Source organism: Chiloscyllium punctatum, chromosome 45, assembly GCF_047496795.1.
Source record: "Chiloscyllium punctatum isolate Juve2018m chromosome 45, sChiPun1.3, whole genome shotgun sequence".
Lineage (NCBI taxonomy): Eukaryota > Metazoa > Chordata > Chondrichthyes > Orectolobiformes > Hemiscylliidae > Chiloscyllium > Chiloscyllium punctatum.
The window spans coordinates 18453674-18480397 of record NC_092783.1 but is presented as its reverse complement, the minus strand read 5'-3'; the positions used below and the strand labels follow the sequence as shown (position 1 = coordinate 18480397).

The window sequence follows — 26724 nt, the reverse complement described above, 5'->3', positions numbered from 1 at the left end:
AGGATTAACTTTTGATTTTTTGTTTTCACGTTTATACTGAGGGAGCTGCTGCAAAGGCTGGCCATACAAGATTGACCTGAGGACAAACTCCAAACAACAGCCTGTCATCACGTGCCTCACTGCTCGAAGTGGCAACAACAGTTCGTAGATCGTGCGCATGCTCCGATAGGGCGGCCGGTTGCGGCGCGCAGGCGCAGTCAGTCAGGCGGCCGTTGGATGACAGGACTGAGCGCGCAGGCGCGTTGAGCCGAGGACGCTCAAGATGGCGGGCCCGCTGGCGGTGGCTGGGGATGTGGTGGTGGATGCGTTGCCTTATTTCGATCAGGGTTACGATGCGCCGGGTGTCCGAGAGGCGGTGAGTGCCTGGGGCGGGGCGGTGGGGAAATACCTGTGATCAGCGAGGAATTGTGGTAGCTCTGGTCGACAGCGGCGATGAAGTGGGCCTTTGTGGGCCTCAGGGCTGTATTCTCCACCATCAGCTGTTAATGAGCACGGGATCCCTCCATCACTCCCCCCCCCCCCCCCCCCCCCAACCCCCCCATCACATCCCCCCCCACCACCACATACCCCCCACACCACGTCTCCCCCCTCCCCCCCCCACACCACGTCCCCCCTCCCCCCCCACACCACGTCCCCCCTCCCCCCCTCCACACCACGTCCCCTCCCCCCCCCTCCACACCACGTCCCCTCCCCCCCCTCCACACCACGTCCCCTCCCCCCCCCTCCACACCACGTCCCCTCCCCCCCCTCCACACCACGTCCCCTCCCCCCCCTCCACACCACGTCCCCTCCCCCCCCCTCCACACCACGTCCCCTCCCCCCCCCTCCACACCACGTCCCCCCTCCCCCCCCCCCCACACCACGTCCCCCCTCCCCCCCCACACCACGTCCCCCCTCCCCCCCCCCCACACCACGTCCCCCCTCCCCCCCCCACACCACGTCCCCCCTCCCCCCCCCCCACCACGTCCCCCCTCCCCCCCCCCCACACCACGTCCCCTCTCCCCCCCCCCCACACCACGTCCCCTCCCCCCCCCTCCACACCACGTCCCCTCCCCCCCCTCCACACCACGTCCCCTCCCCCCCTCCACACCACGTCCCCTCCCCCCCCTCCACACCACGTCCCCTCCCCCCCCTCCACACCACGTCCCCTCCCCCCCCCTCCACACCACGTCCCCTCCCCCCCCCTCCACACCACGTCCCCTCCCCCCCCCCTCCACACCACGTCCCCTCCCCCCCCCTCCACACCACGTCCCCTCCCCCCCCCTCCACACCACGTCCCCTCCCCCCCCTCCACACCACGTCCCCTCCCCCCCTCCACACCACGTCCCCTCCCCCCCCTCCACACCACGTCCCCTCCCCCCCCTCCACACCACGTCCCCTCCCCCCCCTCCACACCACGTCCCCTCCCCCCCCTCCACACCACGTCCCCTCCCCCCCCTCCACACCACGTCCCCTCCCCCCCCTCCACACCACGTCCCCTCCCCCCCCTCCACACCACGTCCCCTCCCCCCCCTCCACACCACGTCCCCTCCCCCCCCTCCACACCACGTCCCCTCCCCCCCCCTCCACACCACGTCCCCTCCCCCCCCTCCACACCACGTCCCCTCCCCCCCCTCCACACCACGTCCCCTCCCCCCCCTCCACACCACGTCCCCTCCCCCCCCTCCACACCACGTCCCCTCCCCCCCCTCCACACCACGTCCCCTCCCCCCCCCTCCACACCACGTCCCCTCCCCCCCCTCCACACCACGTCCCCTCCCCCCCCTCCACACCACGTCCCCTCCCCCCCTCCACACCACGTCCCCTCCCCCCCCTCCACACCACGCCCCCTCCCCCCCTCCACACCAAGTCCCCTCCCCCCCCTCCACACCACGTCCCCTCCCCCCCCTCCACACCACGTCCCCTCCCCCCCTCCACACCACGTCCCCTCCCCCCCCCCCCTCCACACCACGTCCCCTCCCCCCCCCTCCACACCACGTCCCCTCCCCCCCCCCTCCACACCACGTCCCCTCCCCCCCCCCTCCACACCACGTCCCCTCCCCCCCCCCTCCACACCACGTCCCCTCCCCCCCCCCTCCACACCACGTCCCCTCCCCCCCCCCTCCACACCACGTCCCCTCCCCCCCCCCTCCACACCACGTCCCCTCCCCCCCCCTCCACACCACGTCCCCTCCCCCCCGCCTCCACACCACGTCCCCTCCCCCCCGCCTCCACACCACGTCCCCTCCCCCCCCCTCCACACCACGTCCCCTCCCCCCCCCTCCACACCACGTCCCCTCCCCCCCCCTCCACACCACGTCCCCTCCCCTCCCCCCCACACCACGTCTCCCTCCACCATGTCCCCTCCCCCCACACCAGTATGTTCCCCCCCCCCCCCACACCACCAAGTCCCCCCCACACCACCACGTCCCCTGCCCCCCTGCCATGTCCCACTACCCATGTCCGTCCCAAAGAAGGAATGACCTATAATCCATTTAATTCAAGCAGGTAGATAACTATAAAAAATGTGGTGCTGGAGACAAACCAAACAACTTGAATAATATGATAGGTACAAGAGCTGCATGCTGAGGGTCTAATCAAGGTAACGAATAATCCAAAATTGTATAAACTAAGGTAAGAGACCTTATAATAAGTTGTTAAGATGATAGTGTCAGGACAGGACAGTAAGGGAGACTTTACAAATACTGAACAATGTGGTGGAGTGATATGTAGTGCTGCATGAAACCAAGATCACTGGTGAGGCCACCATCATGGGTAAGGAACTTGGCTATCAATTTCTGCTTGGCAATTCTGCATTGTTATATACATCAAGGGCTGCTTACCTGAATGTCCAACGACCACTGAAGTGTTCCCTGACTGGAAGGCAACATTCTTGTCTGGCAGTTGTTGTGCGGTGTCCACTCATCCGTTGCCATAGTGTCTGCATGATCTCACCAATATGGGGCATTAATCTAGATTCTGGGGCATCCTTGCCTGCAGTGTATGAGGTAGACAACATTGGCTGAGTCACATAAATATTTGCAGTATTCATGGTGCTTGGTGTTCCCAAGTGTGATGGTAGCATCCATGTCAATGATCTGACATGTCTTGCAGAGGTTGCTGTGGCAGAGTTGAGAGATGTTGTGGTCAATGACCTCCCAACTGCTATACTCAATGCACTGACCAATAAAGGCAGGCATACCAAATGCTGCTTTCACTCTCCTGTCTACCTGGAACTCCGCCTTCAAGAATCTATGAACCTGCACTCCTAGGTCTCTTTATAGGTCCTGCCCTAAATTGCCTTTAGAAAATGCAGGACCTCACATTTATCTAAATTCTACTCTATTTGCCACTACTCTGCCCATTGGTCTACCTGATCAAGGTCCCATTGTACTCTAAGGTAACCTTTGCTGTCTTTTGCTATGAGTTTATGAATTAACCTTACCTCATTCATGGGTGGCATGGTGGTCCAGTGGTTAGCACTGCTGCCTCACAGCGCCAGGGACTTGGATTCGATTCCAGCCTTGGGCAACTGTCTGTGTGGAGTTTGCACATTCTCCCCATGCCTGTGTGGGTTTCCTCTGGGTGCTCTGGTTTCCTCTCGCAGTTCAAACATGTACAAGCTAGATGAATTGGCCATACGAAATTGCTGAAAGTATTCCGTGATGTGCAGGTTAGCTGCATTAGTCAGGGAAATATAAAGTAATAGGGTAGGGGGATGGGTCTGGGTGGGGTACTGTTCGGAGGGTTGGTGTGGACTTGTTCGGCTAAATAGCCTGTTTCCATACTGTAGGGATTCTATTCTATGAAACAAAGACTGTGTCTCCTGACACCCGGAAAGGTTCACATTCCACATGTACTGTAGAAGATTCTGCACGTACTTTATCAAATGCATTGTAAACATAAATGGTGTTGACGGTACTAGCAGAGGTACTATACATGCACATTTTGGGGGTGCCAGTAGAGATTCTGTTGCACAATGCTATTTCTGACTATCTTTACACTGTGGAATAATATTAGAGACATTGTAGAATGTTTTCATGTTCGCTTCCTGAAACAAAATCATCTTCCCAACCACTTTTGCCAATTTGGTTAGTCTGGTATATACCCCACAATTATTATGTTGCTTTTGCTGCAGTTTCCAATAATTCATTGTTTAATTCTTTGTCCTACTTTGTACCCAAGTGACAGCATTGCAGATAAGCAATGACACAGCAATGGACTCTAGTTTTGGGGAGACCTCTTGTGGTGCAGTGGTAGTGTCCATACCATTGGATCAAGAAGCCCAGGTTCGGTCTCATCTGCACCAGAGGTGTGTAATAACATGTCTGAACAGGTTGATTTGAAAAAATATATATAACTATTGTTGGGGAGCCAATAATCTACTGCTACAGATTTTTTTGTGTTATGAAGATGTGGGTCTACTATTACCTTTTAAGAGAGGAAAAGCTATCAGTGACAGCACCAAGTGTTCTCAATAAGACACCATGTAACATGTGGGGTAGTTGTTTACCTGGAAATGACAAAATAGATTCGAATTAGGCTAATCAGTTTCAATTATACCCTGAAAAATACCAAATTCCAATCAAGTTTGAATTGAGTACATTGACAATCTTAAAAACCAATGACCCAATCCAATCCTTTGGGGTATAAGACCGGGGAAAATTGAACAGCTGGGAGGAGAACTGCCACCAGCTGTAGACTGCTAGTCAGAACTATCTGCGAGGTACCTGTCTAGAAAAGGAATTTGCACAGAGAAAAGCCTCAACGCTGACCTGGAGAGCCAGTCTACCAAAGAAAATAAATAGATTTGACAGCTGGCTGGTTTTAAAATTTGGATTTTTCTGTAACTCTTAATTGAGAGTTTTATCAGAAAAGTATTATTGAAAGGAAGGTAAAAGATATGTTAGAGAAAGAAGTTGTAAATAGTTATTAGTTTATTATTCTCAGTTATATTTTAAGAAATAAAGTTATTAATTTTTACTTCACATAGTTCTTGGCCATTCGAATTTTTGCAGATTACTGCACAAGGATAAATCTTTTCTGTGTTGCTGGTTTTAAATTAAGCAGGAGGATTTACCTAACATCTGACATTTACTATTCTCAATCTCTACCCATACTGATTCTGCTTCCTGATTTTCAAGCTATGCTACTTTCTCACTACTAGCCTTATGTCATCTAATAAATAGTTGTCTCTTGCTTTGGAGTGTTAAGAGTTTTGTCTTTCATTTATGTAAATTGAATTTCTTTGTCACAAGTAAATCATTTGTTGTGCTATCTTTTAGCTTTCATATTTCTAGCTTTTTGGCTTTTTTCAGCAGATGATATCACTGGCCTTGGCATTGCCTTGACTTAAATTTAACTTCATCTCTTTTAAAATCTGTCTCCTAAAAGCTTTGTTTTTCTTCCTCTTTATTTATCGAGTGTTTTCAGTTCGCTAACTTTTTTACTTTCGAAAACGTCCAAGACTTGAATGCTGTTCTTGTTTACATAGTGACCCTTATTCAATAAACAAAGCTTGGCAAACGGTGATATCTTTACTTCTACTTGCCAACATTCCAATGCTTGCTAATATTGTATTTCTGTCTTTTTCACCTTCTGTTGGTCATCATTGATCCGTTTATGTCAAGTGTAGCACTTTAACTTCAAGTGTTCTGCCTGCACATGCTTCCTTCTCCCTGCAGCCTTGCTATGCAGAAATTGTGTCGTTCCTTTTGGTCTTCAACTATAATTTGTCTTTTGCTATATTGAAAACTGGAATCCATTCAGTGTCACAGTCTGTCCTTTCTCAAAAATCCAGACTTTGCATAAACTGATCAAAACATCTTAATTTTCTTTCTGTTTATCATGAAGCAGAGTACAGGTCATTCTGTAACATGCATTTCGTCAAAGTGAATTTGCTGTAACGTGCTTGACGAATTGGTGACGCTGTTTTTATAGCGCAAACTTTTAAAACATGTGTTGGCCCTAAGCTTGATTTTCTATAATGTGTTGCACAAGAATGCAACCATCGACTTCTAGAAGGACTGACTGTACAAAACTGTTTTTTTAGGTTTGTATGATGTGGAATTGGTATCTTGTTGGGACTTGTGCTGGAGTTTGTTTTCCACTTGTATAACTAACACATCTGTATAAAACAGTATCAAAGTTCAGTACCAATAGCAGTCAGGTGGCATGGAAAGCAGAGACTCAGGAAAATGCTCAAGGCTGTAAGTAGGTTAATGGAAAATTTAGTCAGCAAGAAACAGTAGCATAAGGAAAAAGTATGACCAAACCTCAAAGCCTACAAAATTGATATGAAGCCAGCTAATAAGGACGTTAAGTGCAAATAGGACTAAGTTTTCTGCGCTGCAAGGATGAAATCAGTAAGTTTACTGTTTAAACACCTGTGGATGACACAGTTTTGATGGTAATAGCTATAGCAATGTTCTCAACATTCACAATTTCTTTAATTTGTCAGTTTTTGCAACATTGTTTTCATGTATACAGTGCTCAGATTAAAAAAGCAAGATGGTGGATGCAAAATCATTAAAACTTCAATAAAATTGTAAGTGATGCCATTTAAGTATAGCTTCATCTATGCATTTTTTAAAAAAATCCTTTAGTTGATCCACTCCTCATCTCTCACATATATTAACGCTTTGCAGTTAAGGGATCTCTTTCTGATTTCATTGTGGCTAGTTCTTTTTAAGATGAATTCAATCTAACTCCAATGCATTCAGGTCTATTATAAGAAATGAGCTGAAAATGTGTTGCTAGAAAAGCGCAGGAGGTCAGGCAGCATCCAAGGAGCAGGAGAATCGACGTTTCGGGCATAAGCCCTTCTTCAGGAATGAGGAAAGTGTGCCAAGCAGACTAAGATAAAAGGTAGGGAGGAGGGACTTGGGGGAGGGGCGTTGGAAATGCGATAGGTGGAAGGAGGTTAAGGTGAGGGTGATAGGCCGCATTGGGGGTGGGGGCGGAGAGGTCAGGAAGAGGATTACAGGTTAGGAACGTGGTGCTGAGTTCGAGGGTTGGGGCTGAGACAAGGTGGGGGGAGGGGAATGAGGAAACTGGAGAAATCTGAGTTTATCCCTTGTGGTTGGAGGGTTCCTAGGCGGAAGATGAGGCGCTGTTCCTCCAGCCCTCGTGTTGCTATGGTCTGGCGATGGAGGAGTCCAAGGACCTGCATGTCCTTGGTGGAGTGGGAGGGGGAGTTGAAGTGTCGAGCCACGGGGTGGTTGGGTTGGTTGGTCTGGGTGTCCCAGAGGTGTTCTCTGAAACATTCCGCAAGTAGGCGGCCTGTCTCCCCAATATAGAGGAGGCTACAGATTTCTCCAGTTTCCTCATTTCCCCTCCCCCCACCTTGTCTCAGTCCCAACCTTCGAACTCAGCACCACCTTCCTAACCTGCAATCCTCTTCCTGATCTCTCCTCCCCCACCCCCACTGCGGCCTATCACCCTCACCTTAACCTCCTTCCACCTATCGCATTTCCAACACCCCTCCCCCAAGTCCCTCCTCCCTACCTTTTATCTTAGCCTGCTTGGCACACCCTCCTCATTGCTGAAGAAGGGCTCATGCCTGAAACGTCGATTCTCCTGCTCCTTGGATGCTGCCTGACCTGCTGCGCTTTTCCAGCACCACACTCTCAACTCTGATCTGCAGTCCTCACTTTCTTCTATTATAAGAAATGTAATGCATATCAACTACAAAGGAAACAATGCAAAATTCCAAGGATAAAAATTTCCAATATAGAATAGTTAAGCACAATTCATTTAACTTGCAAATATAATATACTCAGAATCCTAAATGTACTGTCTGATTAAAACTAATTACACTAAACATTCTACATAATCTAAACCCAAATTGAACCGCATTTCTCTTTAGTTTTCAACTTTCCAGACTTTGAGTTTGGTACGAGTGGCAGAGGTTTATGCTCTACAAAAGGTTGGTATGTTCTGTGCATCTAGCACTGGGTAGATTTTGTGACATCCATTCTGATATGCTTTAAAGCATTTGTGCAAGGATGAATGGAGGGCCATTTAATATTTATGTTCTCACATTAATTCCATGTTTTTCAGGCAGCTGCGCTGGTAGAGGAAGAGACTAGACGTTATCGACCTACAAAAAACTATCTGAGCTATTTGCCTACACCTGACTATTCAGCATTTGAAGTGAGTCTTTATTGCACATATTCACTTGATATTTGAGCTTTGTGATACCAACATTGCATTTTCTAATAAGATAAAAAGCTGTCAGAGAATGTTGTGCAGATGTGCACAAAAATAAGTGCAAGAATGCGAACTGCAAGCTGTTGGCAATGTTTGGTATTTTATACAAGTGGCCATTTATTGTTTATGAATGCTGCAAACTACATTTAAAATGAGGAATGCACTTTCTCTGGTCAGTCCTGCTGTACAAACATATTTGTTCCAAGTGTTAACCTGCTTAAGTCAGAACTGACCTGAGACTTTTTTTGGGCAGTATGAATATGTGCAGTGCATTTACCAATTGACCCATTTTAAGATTCCTTCTTCCATCATCTAGGGAGGCAGTGAAGTAAAACATAATTGCAAGCACAGCAGTTTGAAATCTAGTCTTATAATCTCAGTTGTTGCCTGGGGTGAAGTTAGGCTATTATAGGGGTTGCGATGCTGTTCTAACCTGGAGATGTGGGAGACAATTCTAGTAACTATATGGGTGAAAATGTCGAATGGTGAGATTAAGGTCAATGCAATCTATAATACATGTTTCCATCTTTGTTTGAATTCATTTATCCTTTGAAGGTGTGAGCAAAAGGAAAGCAAACAGTTAAGATGTTTACTGGTCAGTTTTTCCTTTTGTATTTTTCCCAAATGTAAGGACATACACTGTGGCCCAGGAGTGGGCTGGTGGATTTGTCCCAAGTGTCATTGATTATCACCGAAGCCACAGTTTTGATTTTCCTTCTGCGTTGGAGGTCTCTGAGGAGAACATGCCTTTTTCCAAACTACATGGAGCTGGCATGGTGTCAGTGCATCAGATGGGGAGAAGGAGAGAATCACCCATTGTTACTTAGCCTTTTCTCTGGAGCCTTTTCTCAAAACAAGTTGCTGACTCCAATACCTTCCTAACAGTGCAGGTCTCCCAGTTAGATATGTCATGCAGGGCCTGGAAGGGCTGGTAAGTATTCAGCTGCTCCAACCCGTTTGTCTCAACAACTGACCATAGACTCTAGGAACTTCAAAACCTGCACCTTCAAAGAAGAAAGACTGCACTGATGTGGAATTTCTATACCCAAAAGAGACTTGCTGATTGTACTTCAACTTCTTATATTTCAATCGGTAGCAGTCTATGGCAAAATAAGTCATCCTTGAGCAGGAGTGCCACAGGGAACTGTTTAGTTTTGACTGTAACAGAACTCACTAAAATGCAAATAATAGATTGGACCAAAGCAGTTACATGAGTATTTGAAAAGATCAGCTCATTGCAACATTATCATTTCCCTCCACCTTCCATCAACTAATGTACGTGAACTGAAAGGGAGCAAGATCAGGCTTTAAACAAACAAATAATAATGCTAATCTAGACACAAATTTCTGATAAGTTCTTCTCCTTTTAATATCACAACTATCTTTTTTTATTTGCCGTAATATTAACCTTGTTCCAGAACTTGTCTAGCTCCCTTTTGAATATTCGTCACAAGTTCATTGCTTGAGCTGGCAACTTCTTCCAAATGTTAATGACCTTCTATGAAATGAAAACCACCTGTCATCTAATCTAGTCTGTGCTTGCATAATTCACACACACATTCCCTTATTCTCCTTAACTAATTTCTCCACATGAAGATAGTCGTGATGCCTCCTGTTGGAGGGGGCGAGGCACATCTAACGGTTTCCTTTGGAAATGTAATTTGATCATACCCATGCTGTAGAGTAAAGTAAATTCTGCAGAATGTGTAGTTTGGTCCAGGCAGCCAGGCAACAAATTGGATGTTGCAATTATTTTTATTGAAAGAATAGTATTTATTCATAAAGATACTGCAAATATGTACAAAGGTCCTAAAACAGTTGTGTGCAGTCTTTACAAAGAAAAAAAACTACACATTAAACTTTGACAATTTTCAGAGCTACCTATGTTGTAAAAACAGGCATTTTCTTCTCGTGCAGGAAACCATTTACATTCATTTTGAGGCATTTAGGAGTCTGACAACTGAACAGATCCTCATTATATTTTGGAAGAAAGACTTTAGACGGTGGTCTTTCCTTACTACTTTGGTGGCTGTTGCCCTGCGTCCCTCAGCCATTAGTCTTGGACCTTTGAATGTGCCAGTCTGCAACACTTGGTCAGGTTCACCTATTTATGCTGGAAGACCAAAAAGTTTCGGGCAGACAAAAGAGCATCTTTCACTGAATTGATGGTCCTCCTGGTACAGTAATTGTTTATCTTGGTATGTGTCCTGGGAACGAACTATCGAGCACAGACTCCTGCGTTATGGAGCTGCTTGGGCTAAACCTGAACAAAAACTACTGCTTCTTTCTCCAGCCTTCCTTTGCAAAGGTATGTTCTCCAGTACAGCACTTTGAGGGCAGCTTATGATGGTGCATGGATTACATGAAGGATCTGATGGGCAGGTCTCACCATCTGCCACACTACCCCTTGATTCTCGGTGGCAAGGTTTGGTGTTGAGGCATTTGGCCAAATGGCTTTGACAGTCTCCTCAGGGAACCACCTAAAGGGATCAAGCCTCCCTTTCCTTGCATGGGCTCCAGCACATTACATGCTGACCACTGCCTGATGGATGTGCTCAAAGGTGTTTTCCTTTGTAAGTTTTTCTACAAGGGTCAGATGATACAGAATAGTCTAAGTGTTCAGAGCATTCCATGGTAACGAGGCCAGATCCATTCCGTGCAACACTAGGGACAAGTAGAACCTCAGTACATTGTGATACTTGTTGTCTGGGTGCTAAGGGAGTGTACACAGCTTGTTGCAGCTAAACAGTGGCTATCAAGATGAAGGCGGCATTGGGTACCTTAAACTCACCCACCCACTCATCCATCCAGAGCTTTGTACATTGTATCCCTGCAGACATAGTCCATCTTTGACCTCCAGATGAAGTGGAAGATGGCTTTGGTGACTGCAAAGGCACAGGCTTGGGCAATAGATCAAACCTGAACCACGTGCGCCAATACTGTCAAGTACCTCCCACCAGATTACCAGATTTTTACCCTGCACTGGAGAGGGAGCAGTATTCCAGTAAGCCCAATTTCTGCCTCATCTTCGTAATACGCTTTTGTGTACACCCTGGTCCATCTGAACCATATTCCCAGCATCTTCAGGTAATCTGCCACGGTGAAGTAAGGGATAAAGATTCAGTCGGCCCAGTTCCCAAAGTTGTGTTGTAATCCCAGCTGGTGGTAGTGCTGGAAAGCCAGAATCCAGAGGGAAACCTGACTTGATAGATTGCAATGTTCACTTTTGAGATTTGGTTACTATGGTAGTCAGTAACAGAAGGCCTCTAATGTTTTAATTTGTCTTTCAATTAAGAAGTGATTGTTCAGAAGGGGAAAATAGAGATTAAGTTTTTGGGGAATGCAAGAGCTGACTGTATAAGTTTTTGTCGGTATGTAAAATGGAAAAGATGGTGAAAACTAATGCAGGTTCCTTTAAAGTCAGAAACTGAGGAATTTATAATAGAGAACAAAGAAATGGCTGATGAGCTCAATTCATACTTGACTTTTCTCTTCTTATAGGAGAACATAAATAATGTACCAGAAATTATGATAGTGAAGTTGGTATAGCGAGAGAAAGAAACTGAAGCACATCTGTATTATTTGAAAAATGTTTTTGGAGAAATTGATGGGGCTGAGGGCTGATAAATCCCCAGAGCCTGATTATTTATATTCCAGAGTACATAAGGAAGTGGCCTTCAAAATAGTGGATGCGTAGGAGGATGTCTTCCAAGATTCTTTAGACTCTGGAACAGTTCCTACAGATTGGAGGGTAGCAAATGTAACACCACTATTTAAAAAAGGGAAGTAGAGAGAAAAAACACAATCATAGGCAAGTGGGTCTGACATCTTTATGACTCTATGGAGAAGATGCTAGAGATGATTATCAAGAACAATGAGAGAGCAGTGGGAGTACCAGCACAGCATGGAGGTACAAAAGGGAAATCGTGCTTGACAAATCGATTGAAATTCTTCAAGATGTAACTAGAAGAAGTGATCAGGGAGCCAGTGATTGTTGAAAGTCTTCTGAAACTCCAAATCAATCACATAGTCCCACACAAGTGATTAATATGTGAAATAAAGTGTATGGGTTTTGAGGTAACATTGAGATGGATAGAAAATTGGTTGGCTGACAGGAAACAAAGAGTGGGCATAAAGGGGTCTTTTTCTGAATAGCAAGCAGTGATGAGTGGGGTAGCTTGGAGAATCAGTACTTAGACAGCTATCCACAATGTATGTTTCTGATTTTAGATGGGGGATCTAAATATAATCTCTCAAAGTTTTCAGACAAAGCCCACTCTTCTAGAGTTCTTTGTGTCAAGGATGATACAGAGATGTTGCAGTGTGATTTGGACAGAGTGAGTGAGCAAATGCATCGTAGATGATGCAGTACAATGTGGAAATGTAAGATTGTCCACTTTGATAGCAAAAGTAGGAAGGCAGATTATTGTTTCAATGGCTGTGAATTGAGAGAGGGCAATACTCAACATGACCAGGATATCCTCCTGCACCAGTTGGTGAAAGTCAGCGTGCTGATGCAGCAGGCAGTAATGAAGGTAAACTGTATTTTGGCCTTGATAGCGAGAAGGTTAAAGTATACGAACAAGGATGTCTTGTTGAAAGTATACAAGGCATTCACGAGGTCATACCTGGAATGTTGTGTATGATTTTGGTCTCCTTATCTGAGAAAGACTGTTTTATTGTAGAGGCAGTCCAACAAAGGTTTACCACATTGATTCCTGGGATGGTAGGACTAACATTTGAGGAGAGATTGAATCTGTTAAGATTGTATTCACTGAACTTCAGGACAATGGGAGTTGGGGGTGTGTTTGAGTCTCTTGGAAACCAATAAAATTCTAACAGAACAGCCACTTATATGTGGAAAGGGTGTTCCTGAAGGTGGGGGAGTCCAGAACTAGGGGGTCATAATTTAAAAATAAGGGGTAAATCTTTCAAGATAGATGAGAAATTCTAGAGACTGGTGAACCTGTGGCAGTCACTACCACAGAAAGTGGCTTAAGTCAAAACATTGTGTTTTCAAGTAGGAGTTTTCAATGATCAGCCATGAGGTGGAAAAGTCGATGTTTCGCCCTTCCTCAGGACTGGGGGTGGGTGTAGGGGGAACTGCAGGTTGGCAGGGTGGTGAAGTGGGAATAGGTTAAGACAGGCAGAGGGTACGATCTGGTTGGTCAATGGGCGGAATGAATCTGGTAGGTGGCTGGGAAGAGTGGAAGGGAGAGGGAGGGGCTAGGAAGAGAGTTGGGGGATGGCGATGGAGGTTATTTGAAATTGGCGAATTCCCTTCCTATTGGTTTAAGCTGAGAAGGGAAAGATGAAAAATGGACTAAGGGGCAACTTTTTCATGCAGAGGGTGGTGAGCTGCCAGAGGAAGTAGTAGAGACTAGTACAATTACAACATATTAAAAGGACCTGGATAGGTATATGAATAGGGGGAAGGGTTTAGAGCGACCTGGGCCAAGTGCTGGCAAATAGGACTAGATTAGGTTAGGATATCTGATTGGCTTGGATGAGTTGGACCAAAGGGTCTGTTTCTGTGCTGTACATCTCTGTGACTCTATCTTATAGTATGAACTGATTTTATGGACTCTGACCTGTCTTTCTTTCCCTGATCTTAAAGATTGCCATTATTGTGAGCACGTCCACCAGGTGGAGCAGTAAGCATGCACTGGCAGGAACACAGTACTGTGGTGAAACGTGACTACCCAGCAATGGGGTGGCGGCAGCAACTGTCTGTCACAAAGATGGTAGTACCAATATAATCACATAGCACAGTCCTGACAACACAGGAACGGGCCCTTTGGCCCACAATATTCTGCTGAACATGATACCAAACTAATCTCTTCTGGATGCCCATGGTCCATATCTCTCCATTTCTTGCAAATTCATATGTTTATCTAGAAGTGCCTTAAATGCCTCTAATGTATCTGCCTCCATCACTCCCCCAGGCAGTGTGTTCCATACTCTTACCACTCTGAGTAAAAAGAACATACTTCATACCTTTTTTGAACTTGCCCCCTGTCACCTTAAATGCATACCCCCTGTGATTATCTTCTGAATGGCCAGTTCCTTTCCCATGCTAGATTGTCTGAACATGGGGAACCAGGCTGGAGTATGTGGTAAAACAGCCAGAGCATTGATTGTCACTTTTAATAACCAGCTATCATCAAAGAAAGGTGGGGCAGCGTATGTACAATGATGCTGGCAGTGGCATCATTGGGTACAGTGATGTCACCTATGCAAAATATTCCTCAGGCCTGTTATGGCCAGTAAGCATTACCAGCCAAGTCTGCATTTGCCAGCTGCTAATCTGGCATTTGGATTAGTTACTCCACATTTAGATTAGATTAGATTACATTACGGTGTGGAAACAGGCCCTTCGGCCCAACAAGTCCACACCGCCCCGCCGAAGTGCAACCCACCCATACCCCTACATTTACCCCTTACCTAACACTATGGGCAATTTAGCATGGCCAATTCACCTGACCTGCACATCTTTGGACTGTGGGAGGAAGCTGGAGCACCCGGAGGAAACCCACGCAGACACGGGGAGAATGTGCAAACTCCACACAGTCAGTCGCCTGAGGCGGGAATTGAACCCGGGTCTCTGGCACTGTGAGGCAGTAGTGCTAACCACTATGCCACCATGCCGCCCACATTATGAGAATTCAACTTAAAAAATATTTCATCCAACTATTCAACCATGTAGTTTGTCTTGTCTTAAGTCACATGATTTCTTGGGAATGCTATGACTCACTGCTTAAAAAAAGCTATCTTCTGACCCTTGAAAAGAAGCAAGTCACCTTCCCAGAACTGAAGAGCAAAAAGCCATCACCTCTACTTTAGAACCCATGTTTCGTATACTTTCATCATAGCAGATATTGCAGTATGGCTGAGGATGTTACAATGACAATGGGAAGGTGATCCGCACTCATTTAGTTTAAGGATCCACTGAAATCCAAGATCCACCAGTTCTGACTGTAGTTGTCCTTGACTGGTAAAACAAAAAGCCCGGACTCTAATTAGAGGGTTTACTACTGATTTGAGCCTCTGATGTTTTCCTCAGGAAATGCTTTATATTTAAAAGCGCTTTGATTTGTTTCGTAGCCTGAAGCATGTTGGATCCTGAGACTGCTTGCCTGGATGTAGAAAGTGAGGACTGGAGATGCTGGAGATCAGAGTTGAGAGTGTGGCGCTGGAAAAGCACAGCAGGTCAGGCAGCATCCGATGAGCAGGAGAACTGCAGATGCTGGAGATCAGATCAATTCCTGATGAAGGGCTTATGCTCAAAGTCGATTCTCCACCTCCTCGGATGCTGCCTGACCTATACTTTGCCCCTGACCTATACTTTGCCAGCAGCATAACCTCGACTCAGCTTACCTGGAGCCTGATTCTGCTGCTTGTTTGAAACGTACGGGTCCTGAGGCCTCAAGTTGTTGGGGGTAGAAGTTTAGTTAGAAGTTTCAGAGCCCAGCAGACCACAGCAACTTAAGGCCTAAGGCTTGACAATGGAAGGTGCTCTGGCTCACTGGTGTAACAATGCAAGAACAATCTTCAATATCTCCTGTAAAGGTGCATAGATGCAGAAGGGCTGAAAACTCCTACAAGCGATCACACCTATCTTAGAGATCAAGTAATCTGTATGTGATCTTGATATGTAAGTACTGTTGACTAGGGCACACGCTGCTCCTCTTCACACAAAGGCCATGGAATCGTTTTTATTCACCTGACAGGCGGGTAGCTCCAATTTAACGTGCTATCTGAAAGGTAGCCCCTCCAGTGGTGCAGCATTTCTTCATTTCTGTCCTGGAATGCGAGTTTAATTTTTTTGTGGCCCGGTTTCTGAAGTATGGCAGCAGAATTTGTATCTTTTTTCTCGTCCGACATTAAAGTAGGGCCTAGAATCTTGTTGTGCCAGCTCTATATTAAATGTAGTCCACCAGGTACAGGAGCAGTTTTCCACCTAAATCGGATTTTCTTTCTTTTAAATGGTGATAGAACAGTTAGGATCCTCTTCTTCTTCTGTAAATGACAGGGCAATTCTACTCTCAAAATAACAAATGAAAATGTAAGATCCATTGGAAATATGATGGGCTAAACATCACCAGACATAAGCACACTGGTGTTGACGCCTTCAGAGAAGGATCATTAGTAACAGAGTATAGCCATTTTATTAATGTGTAGATTTTCTTTCTCCCCCTCCCCCAAAGACTTTAAGAAGTACATTTATTTAACTTAACTTGTATATCATAAGATGACTGCAGATGGTCCTGCACTAATACTGTGCTTAACTATCACAGTGGAGTATGGTGTGATCTGATGAATTGAAACAATGCTGTCCCTTAATACCAATATTGAAGCACACATCATTGCAATAGAACTTGCCACCTGTTGTTTTCATTGCTCAAGTGAAAATGCAGTTCCAGCTGAGGAGGGTAACTTTTTCCTTGAGGGTTTGTTTCGGTTGCAGAGAATTGAGGCCACAATTAAATAGTTTGCTGCTGAAGACTGAGATGCACTGAATAACCAGAGTGGTCTGCCTAACTGTGCTGCTGGAAAACTATGGTCTAAGTACCAGCAGACATGCTAAACTAGTTGGAGGTGAGAATTCATAGTGAGGTGGATGGCAGAGTTACTGGTTGTTGAAGAGTTTTTTTTAATATAGGTTAAAAAGTTGGTTTCTGGTGATTAATCTTTTGATGATTGGGCAATTTGAGCTAGTCAACGCACTATATGAAAGCTGTTAATGTTTGAGACATTTGACTGTTCCATTTACTTTTCATGTTGAAGATGCATGAGGATGTTATTCTCCCATTCATGCAGATGTAGAAAATATAATCCTACAAACAATGTTAAACGTTTTGCTTTTGAAAGAACTTCTTTGATTTTCTTTCACTTTGCAGTTTTGTCATTTTTGGAAATATGATTTCCAGTAAGCTCATGTATTCACTTTATATTTTACAATATCATGTCTTTACTTGCTGCATTTTGACTTACAGAGCTGGAGCCAGTGAATGTTGCTGCTTCATATGGGCAGGATAAAACTTGCCGCATATCCCTTCATATGAAGTGCCTCAGTCAAAAGAATTTTATTTTATTCTGAGTGGGTGATGCTAGCAAGTGGGATTTATTGTTGGTTTGTAGTTGCATTGAGAGAGTAGTGATTGTGTGATCTTAGTCATTTTTCAGATTTGAAGCATAATATAACCATATCAAACTGTGATCGTGGCATCTTGCAGCCCACTTGGAAGTCAATTGATCCATTGTGCCTTGCCACCTTTTTGAAAGAGCTATTCTATTAGTCCTATGCTCCCTCATTGCCCATAGCCTTGTCATTTCTTTTTCAGTTTTGGTACATATCTCAGTTTTCTTTTGCAAATACTAATGAAGCTGCTTCCACCATCATTTCAGGCTTTGTGTTCCAGACCTGTAACTCCCTGTCAGGAACAGAAAGTTCTCCTGACCTTCCCCCAGGTGTTCATCTAAATTGTTTTAGATCCTGCAGCAACCATATTCACAACAATGAACCAAACCAGAGCCCTGTTAACAGTTGTCTTGCTATTTTGCTAAGTTCAGTCTTTATAAAATAACTAGCAGTGTAGTGCAGTACAACAACTGCTCTACAGGAAGTATGTAAAGGGTTCATTTATCCTTTTCAATCATGTATGATTCATTGATTCTGCACCACAGGAAAATGCTGTGCTCTCAGTGCGATGATTATGCGTGTCTTAAAGGCTAATGGATTTTTGTTTAACTTCTTACAGACTGAGATCATGAGGAATGAATTTGAGCGCTTGGCAGCTCGCCAACCAATGGAGCTACTCAGTATGAAAAGGTGAGTCTGCAGGTTTGCCACAAAAATGTAAATAAAGGGGGTAGCAACAGTCTTCCTGGAATGTGTGAAATATAATATCAGTGACTTAGCCTTTAAAAATTAGTTGCTGCAATTCATTTTCTTAAGATTGGTCGCCAATTGGAAGAAGCTGTGGAACGTGTACTTTGCCTGAATCAGTCACACTAAGAATGATTGGTGGAAAGGCAGGTGGAAGCTTCAAACAGAAGTAGGACATTGCTGAACCCACACCAGCTTGTTGAAAAAGCTATTCAGTGGTTCCATTCTTCTGTTCTTTCTCCATAATACTTCCTATGCTTAATGTATATTTCTAGAGTCCTTTTGTGAAATGTATTTTTGAATCAGCTTTTAAATTTTTTTTCCATGCGATGCCATTGTCACTGGCAATCCCTAATTGAACTTAGGTTAACGGTGTACCATCTTCTTGAACTGCTGCAGTCTGTATGGATTAGGCATGACAACAGTGCTCTTAGGAAAAGAGCTTCAGGTTTTTTGAGCCATTGATAGTGAAGAAATAATGATATATTTTCAAGTTAGAGTGTCGTGTATCTTTGAAGGAAACTTGTAGGTGGTGGTGTTTTTATGCAACTATTGTTCTTAACCTTCTTGGTGGTAGAGGTCACAGCTTTGGGAGCTGCTTTCAAAGGACACTTCCTGCAGTGCATTTGTATATGTGCACATTCCTCCACCACTGATGGCTCAGCGGAGGCAAACAAATGTTTATGATAGTGGATGTGGTGCTGATCAAGTGAACTCATTTTTTAAAAAAATGGTATTGATCATCTTAAATGTTGTTGCGACTGCATTCATCCAGGGAATTGGAGAGTATTTCATCTCAATCCTGACGTTTGTTTTGTGAATAATGGACATGCTTTGGTGAATTAGGAGACAAATTACTTGTTGCAGAATTCCCAGTCTTTGACCTTATCTTAAAGCCAGGATGTTTATATGGCCGGTCTAATTAAGCTTCAAACACCCTTTAGGTAGTGCCCTGCATGTCATCGCCATGATCCTGTTCACTGTATCTTAAAAAGTCATATATTACCTCTAACTCTTTTGGCAACTTAGTTTGAACCTTTATCCTCTCGTTATTTGCTTTTCTTCCGATTAAAACAGTTCTGTTTAGTTTATCAAACCTTTTTGTGATTTTATACGCTTAATCTCCCCTGTCCTTCCTTTGTTCTTAGGAGATGATCCTACCTTTTTGTGCTGTCTCCCGATAACTGTAGTGCTTCATCACTGTTAACATTTTCCTAAATCTCCACTGCACCCTATCTAAGCTCTCATTAACTGTAATATTTTTCAATGATGCTGCTATTGCTGGATTCTGTGCTGAAAATCTCAAGATGATAGGGATCTCTTGACCTCTGCTGAAGCTTGTATGTACGTGGGGTAGTCGGAAGAGGATAGCATCATTTCAGCTTTGGTGTCACCTTCTATTAAACAGCTAAGATTAGACTTTTCTTTTGAAGAGAGCCGATGTATAAGAATTAGTGCTTTCCTGCTGTGGTTGTAATATAACTGCAGTCTGAATCAGGAGCTGGTGGATTGAAACAGAGTTAGTCTTTCTGAATGAGAGCACCTCACTCTAGAGCTAGGCTAGACCCTGATAGCTGATTTTGCACAAAGTTAGTTTCTACACCTTGTAGATTGTTTTAGATGAATATCCAACTATGATTTCAAGAATCCCAGAAAGAAGAGCTACTTGTGGTGAGTGAGCAGATTGTTGGTAGCACCAAATGGAAGTGTTTGAGGGCTTGCGTGTGCATCTTCAGGTGATGAACGAGTAAGTGAAGAATCTGTGTTTTATCGTTTTTCAGATATGAGCTGCCTGCCCCATCCTCAGGACAGAAGAATGACATCACTGCATGGCAAGAGTCTGTGAACAACTCCATGGCTCAGCTCGAACATCAGGCAGTGAGAATTGAAAACTTGGAGCTAATGTCACAGCATGGATCAAATGCATGGAAAGTCTATAATGAGTATGTTGGTTTGTTCTTTACAAGTAGCTTTTGTTGCACGTTTGTTTTGTACAGACATAAATATTGTAAAATTGTATAAAACTATTTGACCTCTTAAGCAACTACCTAGTATTGCCCACTCCCTTATTTGGGTCCATGCAGATGTATTTTCTTTGGTATCTATCCACATTGTTTGTGGATTATTTGTTTTATCCTTTCTTCTGTATTTCCTAGGATACTAATTTTATTCTGGTTTAGTTCCATTGGTTCCCTCCTAATATACCGAAATGACCATTTGTGAGATTGAGTGTCACTCAGTAGAGGACACCATATACTCTCCTTACCAATAGTTTTACAGGCACAGTGTAACTAGAAACAGAAGCTGGTTATACTTTTCTCTCTCTACCCTTACTGAGTTTTAGAAATGATACTGTTGTAGTCCAGAAACCTGGCTGGCACAGCTTAACTCAGGATAGATCAGGCTTCCAACCTGACACTTTATGCTCTGTACAGCTTCAGAGTTTACAGGGTGATCTATTTACCCAAAAGATTGTCACTATCTAAGCATCATTTTACATAGCTTATAACAGAACAGGGTTTTTATTTAAATGAGGATCAAGACATTGTGATAGTAAGCTTGGTTTTTACTGTGAATAACTGGTTGCCCTTGAAGATAGTAGTGAGCTATCTTGAGCCATGTCATTCCACATGATGAAAGTTTTGACTGTGCTGTTGTGTAAATTATGGCACAGTGACTTTGAAGGACGAACAGTATATTTCCAAACAAGAATGAGGTGCGACTTGAAGGGGAGTTTGGAACTTTTAAAAAATTATTCATTCAAAGGATGTTGGCGTTACTGGCTGGGCTGGCATTTATTGCCCGTCCATTGTTGTCCTTGAGCAGATGGTAGTGAGCTGCTTCTTGAACCGTTGCAGTTCACCTGCTGATGGTTGACTCTCAATGCTGTTAAGAAGGTAATTCCAGGATTTTGAGCCAGTGGCAGTCAAGGAACACTGATATATTTCCAAGTCAGGATGATGAGTGGCTTGGAGGGGAATTTGTAGGTAGTAGTGTCCCTATGTATCTGCTATCCTTGTCCTTCTAGTTGGAAGTGGTTGTGAGTTTAAAAGGTGAAGTCTGAAGATCTTTGTTGAATTTCTGCGGTGCATCGTGTAGGTAGTGACAGCAGTGTATACTGAATGTTGGTGGTGGAGGGAGTGGATGCTTGTGGATGTGATATCACCTGTTTTGTCCTGGATGATGCCAAACTTCTTGAATGTTGTTGGAGCTGCATTCATCCAGCCAAGTGGGGAATATTCCATCACACTCCTGACTTATAAATCATGATTTGGAGATGCCGGTGTTGGACTGGAGTGTACAAACTTAAAAATCACACAACACCAGGTTTAATTGGACTCCACAACCATCTGATGAGTGTGCGGCGCTCCGAAAAGCTGGTGCTTCCATTTAAATTTGTTGAACTATAACCTGATGTTGTGTGATTTTTAACTGACTTACAAAGTTACATAGTATGGAAACAGGCCCTTCAGTCCAACCATTCCATGCCAAACATAATCTCAAACTAAATTAATCCTGCTTACCTGCTCCTGGCCCATATCCCTGCAAACTTTTCCTATTCATGGATCTATCCAAATGTCTTTTAAATGTTGCAATTGTACCCACATCTACCACTTCCTCAGGAAGTTCATTCCACACGTGACCCACTGTCTGTAAAAACAAAAAAGCCTCTCGTATTTTTTAAATCTCTTTTCTCTCACCTTAAAAATATGCCCCTCCATCTTGAAATCCCCCATCTTAGGGAAAGGACAACTACCATTAACTCTATCTATACCCCTCGTTATTTTGTAAACTTCTATCAGGTCGCCTCTCAACCTCCTATGCTGCAGTGAAAAAAGTCCCAGCCCATCAGCTTTTCTTTATAATTCAAGCCTTCAATACCTGGCAACATTCTGGTAAATCTACTATGAACTCTCTTCGGCTTGATAATATTCTTCCTATAACTGGGCAACCAGAACTGACATAGCATTCCAGAAGAGGCCTCTTCAATGTCCTCTGCAACCTCAACATGACGTCCAAATTCCTATACTCAGGACTGAACAATAAAAGCGAGCATGCCCAATGCCTTTTTAACTACCCTGTCTATACATGATGCAAATTTCAAAGAATTATGTATCTGCACCCCTAGGTCCCTGTGTTCAACAACACTGTCAAGGGCCCTACCATTAATTGTACAAGCCTCACTCTTGTAGCAAAATGCAATACTTCGCATTTATCCAGATTGAACTCCATCTACCATTTTTCAGCCTATTGACCAATTTGATCAAAATCCCTTTGTAAAATAGAAAACCTTCTCCACTGTCTACTATGCCACCAATTTTGGTGTCGTCTGCAAACGTATGAACCGTGCCTTCTATATTCGCATCCAAATGATTTAAGTGGAACACCCATGGGCGCACTCATCTCTGGGCTCAAAGCAGAAGCAGTGATGCAAAGACTGGAGCAAACAGCCCTCTCACAAATCCAACCCAAACTCTGGATCAGATACCTGAATGACATTCTATAATTATTAAGAGAACAGAAATTGAGAACACAAACTGGATTATCAACGCCGTGCTCATAGGTATCAGATTTACCAGAGGGGAGGAAACCAACAATCAACTCCCATTCCTGGATGTGATGGTACAAAGAGCACAGAACGGTGAATGCACCACAAAAGTATGCAGGAAAGCCACACACGGGGACCAGATCCTGAACTAAAACAGCAACAACCTGAGCACATGCAAGAGAAGCTGCATTAGGACCCTGTTCAAAAGGGCTGCAACACTCGCGACCTGTGAAGAGAAGACACACCTCCACAGAGTCTTCACCAAGAATGGATATCCCTGCAACTTCATCTGCAGATACCGAACAGGCAAACAATGCAACGAGGATATGCCACGACCCAACACATTAATCACTCTACCTTATATTAGAAAATGCCTTGGAACTGACAGCCAGACTTCTCCGTCTGCTAGGGTTCATGACAGCCCATAAACCAACAGCCAGGCTCAGACAGCAACTCACCAGAACAAAAGACCCCATACCCATCATGTACCAAACTAACATAATTTACAAGATTCCATGCAAAGACTGCACAACGCACTATATATAGGGCAAATGGGCAGACAACTAGCAGTCCGCATCCATAAACACCAACTAGCCACTAAACACCATGACTAGCTGTCCCTATTAGCTATACACATAGATGATAAGGACCACAAATTTGACAACACAATGATCAGAGGACAAGCTAAACACAAGACAGCCAGAGAATTTCTAGAAGCATGGCACTCAGCCATCGACTCCATCAACATACACATTGACCTAGACCCAATATACTGGCTACTACAATGAACAACTGGAACCAGCAACTGAAAGCAGTCAGAATGGAACCAAATAAATTCCAGAATACACAATACAGCAGCACTCCAAAGCCCTGAAGATGTCACCTTGACGGGACAAACACCTGCAAATTAATTCCCCCCCCCCCCCACCCCCGCCCAGCTCAGCAAACACACCCACAACCACAGCAACTGGCACCTGAGCTACAAATCTTTACGCAAATCTTTGAAATAATTTATATAAATGACAAACAGAAGACGACCCAGAACCGATCCCTGTGAAAGACCACTGGTCACATGCTTCCAGTCCAAAAAGCAACTTCCCCTATTAATCTGTCTCCTGCCATTAAGCCATGTATGTATTCAATTGGCAAGGTCACCCTGAGTCCTATTGTGGACCTAACTTTACTAATTAATCTACCATGTGGAACCTTGTCAAAAGTCTTAAAGTCCTAATAAACAACATTTACTGCATTGCCATCATCAGCCTTTTTGGTAACAGAGTCATAGAGATGTACAGCACGGAAATGCCCTTTGGTCCAACTCATCCATGCCAACCAGATATCCCAACTGAGCATAGTCGTATTTGCCAGCATTTGGCTCATATCCCACTAAACTCTCCCTATTCATATACCCATCCAAATGCCTTTTAAATGTTGCAGTTGTGTCAGCCTCAACCACTTTCTCTGACAGCTCATTCCATACATGCGCCACCCTCTGCGTGGAAGTGTTGCCCTTTAGGTCCCTTTTATATCTTTCCCCTCTCACCCTAAACCTCTGCCCTCTAATTATGGACTCCTCCCATCCCAGGGAAAATGATGTGAGTTCAGAGGCCTTCTGTTCCTATCTATTTATCCTATCCATGCCCCCATGATTGTATAAACCTCTATGAGGTCACCCCATAGCCGCCGAAACTCCAGGGAAAACAGCCCCAGACTATTCAGCCTCTCCATATAGCTCAAATCTACCAACCCTTGCAACATCCTTGTAAATCTTTTCTAATCTTTCAAGTTTCACAACATCCTTCCGGTAGGAAGGAGACCAGAATTACATGCACTATTCCAAAAGTGGCCTAACCAATGTCTGTACAGTTGCAACATGACCTCCCAACTCGTATACTTAATGCTCTGACCAATAAAGGAAAGATACCAAATGCCTTCTTCACTGTCCTATGTAGCTGCGACTCTACTTTCAAGGAGCTATGAATCTGCACTCCAAGGTTTTTGCTTTCCCAAAATGCAGCACCTCACATTTATCTAAATTAAACTCCAGCTGCCACTGCTCAGTCCATTGGCCCATCTGATCAAGATCAGAACTTTCTTCACTGTCCACTACAACTCCCCAATTTTGGTAACTTCTTCAAAAAACTCAACTAAGTTTGTGAGACATGATGTTCCTTGTACAAAACCATGCTGACTATACCTAATCAATTTTTTGCCTTTCCAAATGTCCATAAATCCTATCTTTTATAACCACCTCCAACAATTTATCCACAACTGAAATCAGTGTCACAGGTCTATAGTTCCCCAGTTTCTCTTTATAACCTTCTTTAAACAAAGATACACCATTAGCCACCCTCCAGTCATCAGGCACCTCACCTGTAGTTATAGATGATGCAAGTATTTCTGCAAGGGGTCTCTCAATTTCCTCCCTTATTTGCCACAATGTTCTGGGAAACTTTAGATCAGGTTCTGCAAATTTATTCAGCTTTATATTCTCTAAAGCCTCTAGAACCTCCTCTTCTGTAATATGAGCTGTTTTTACAATATCAAAGTTTATTTCTCTGCAATCTCTAGACCCTATTTCTTTCTTCACAGTAAAAACTGACACAAACTATTCATTTAGTGTCTCTCCCATCTCGTGGGGCTCTACACAAAGACGACCTTCTTGACCTTTAAGAGGCCCTAGCCTCTCTGTAGTAACCTTCTTGCTCTTAATATATTTGTAAAATCTCTTTGGATTATCCTTGACCTTATCTGTCAATGCTGTCTCATATCCTCTCTTTGCCTTCCTCATTTCTATTTTAGAATACCCCAACGCACTTTTTATACTAAGATTCAATTGAACAAAATTGCCTATATCTAAAATAAGATTATCTCTTGCTCTTGACTAGAACCTCAATATCTTTCTTTGTCCATTGTTCCTTCAACTTACTAGCCTTACCCTCACTCTAACAGGAACAGAAGGCCTCTGAACTCACATCATCACTCACTTGAAAGCTTCTCACTTGTCAGATATCGTTTTACATACAGTCTACTCCAATTAACTTTTGAAAGTTCTTGTCTCATACCACTAAAATTTGCCTTATTCCAATTAAAAACTTTTAACATTTATGGAAGGTCTATCCTTTTCCGTAACCATTTGAAACTAATGGAATTAAGATCACTAGATCCAAAGTGTTCCTCCAGTTTTACTTCAGTCACCTGCCCTGCCTTATTGCCCAAAAGAAGTTTTCATTTTGCTCCTTCTCTAGTAGAAGCATCCGCATATTGATAAAGAAAATTTTCTTGAACACGTTTGACAGATTCTTCATCATCCAACCTTTAACACAGTGGTAGCCCCAGTCGAAATTAAAATCCCCCATTATTACCACCTTGTTATGCCTACATATATTTGAGATCTCTCTACATTTTTGTTTCTCAATTTCCCTTACTGTTGGAAGGCCCATAGTACAATCCATTAAAGTAATCTTTTCTTTCCTTATTTGTAATTTCTACCCATTCATTTTTACTGGATGATTTTTTTTTCAGAAATACCTTCCTCGTTACAGCAGTAATGTGTTCCTTCATCAAAAACACCACCCTCCCTTCTCTCTCGCCTCAGTTACTGTCCTTCCTATAGCATTTAAAACCCAGAGCATTCAGCTGCCAATCTTATCCATCTCTCAGCCAAGTTTCTCTCAGCTATGACATCTCAATCATGCTTAAACATGCCCTGAGTTCATCAGCCTTATTGATAAGACCCTTGTATTGAAACACATGCAGTTTAGTTCTTCAGAGTTACTACATACTGACTCTGTCATGTCTGTATTTTCTAATTGATGTGGCCCTATCACATTCAGAGCCTTTCCATCTAGACTTGTGCCTTGTAGATGGTGGACAGGCTTTGGGGAGTTAGAAGGTGAGTTACTCACCATAGTATTCCTAGCTTCTGACCTGCCCTTGTAGCCATGTATTTATATGGCAAGTCCAGTTGAGTTTCTGGCCAATGGTAATACACCATGTGTTGAGAATGGGGGATTTAGTGATGGTACCACCATTGAATGACAAGGGGCAGTGGTTAGATTGTCTCTTATTGGTGCTGGTCATAGCCTGCCACTTG

At 44.1% G+C, this 26724-nt stretch overlaps 1 protein-coding gene across 1 annotated transcript in view; it reads left to right on the top strand.

Moving 5' to 3' along the window:
* Positions 1-218: 218 nt before the first annotated feature.
* The window catches only part of bcas2 (BCAS2 pre-mRNA processing factor), a 43647-nt gene continuing 17141 nt past the window's right edge, over positions 219-26724 (top strand). The window contains exons 1-4 of the mRNA XM_072563378.1: positions 219-355; positions 8041-8133; positions 17952-18022; positions 19861-20022. Of these exons, the coding sequence (XP_072419479.1) occupies positions 263-355; positions 8041-8133; positions 17952-18022; positions 19861-20022 (419 nt within the window). The 5' untranslated portion in view covers positions 219-262. The remainder of the gene's footprint in view (positions 356-8040; positions 8134-17951; positions 18023-19860; positions 20023-26724) is intronic.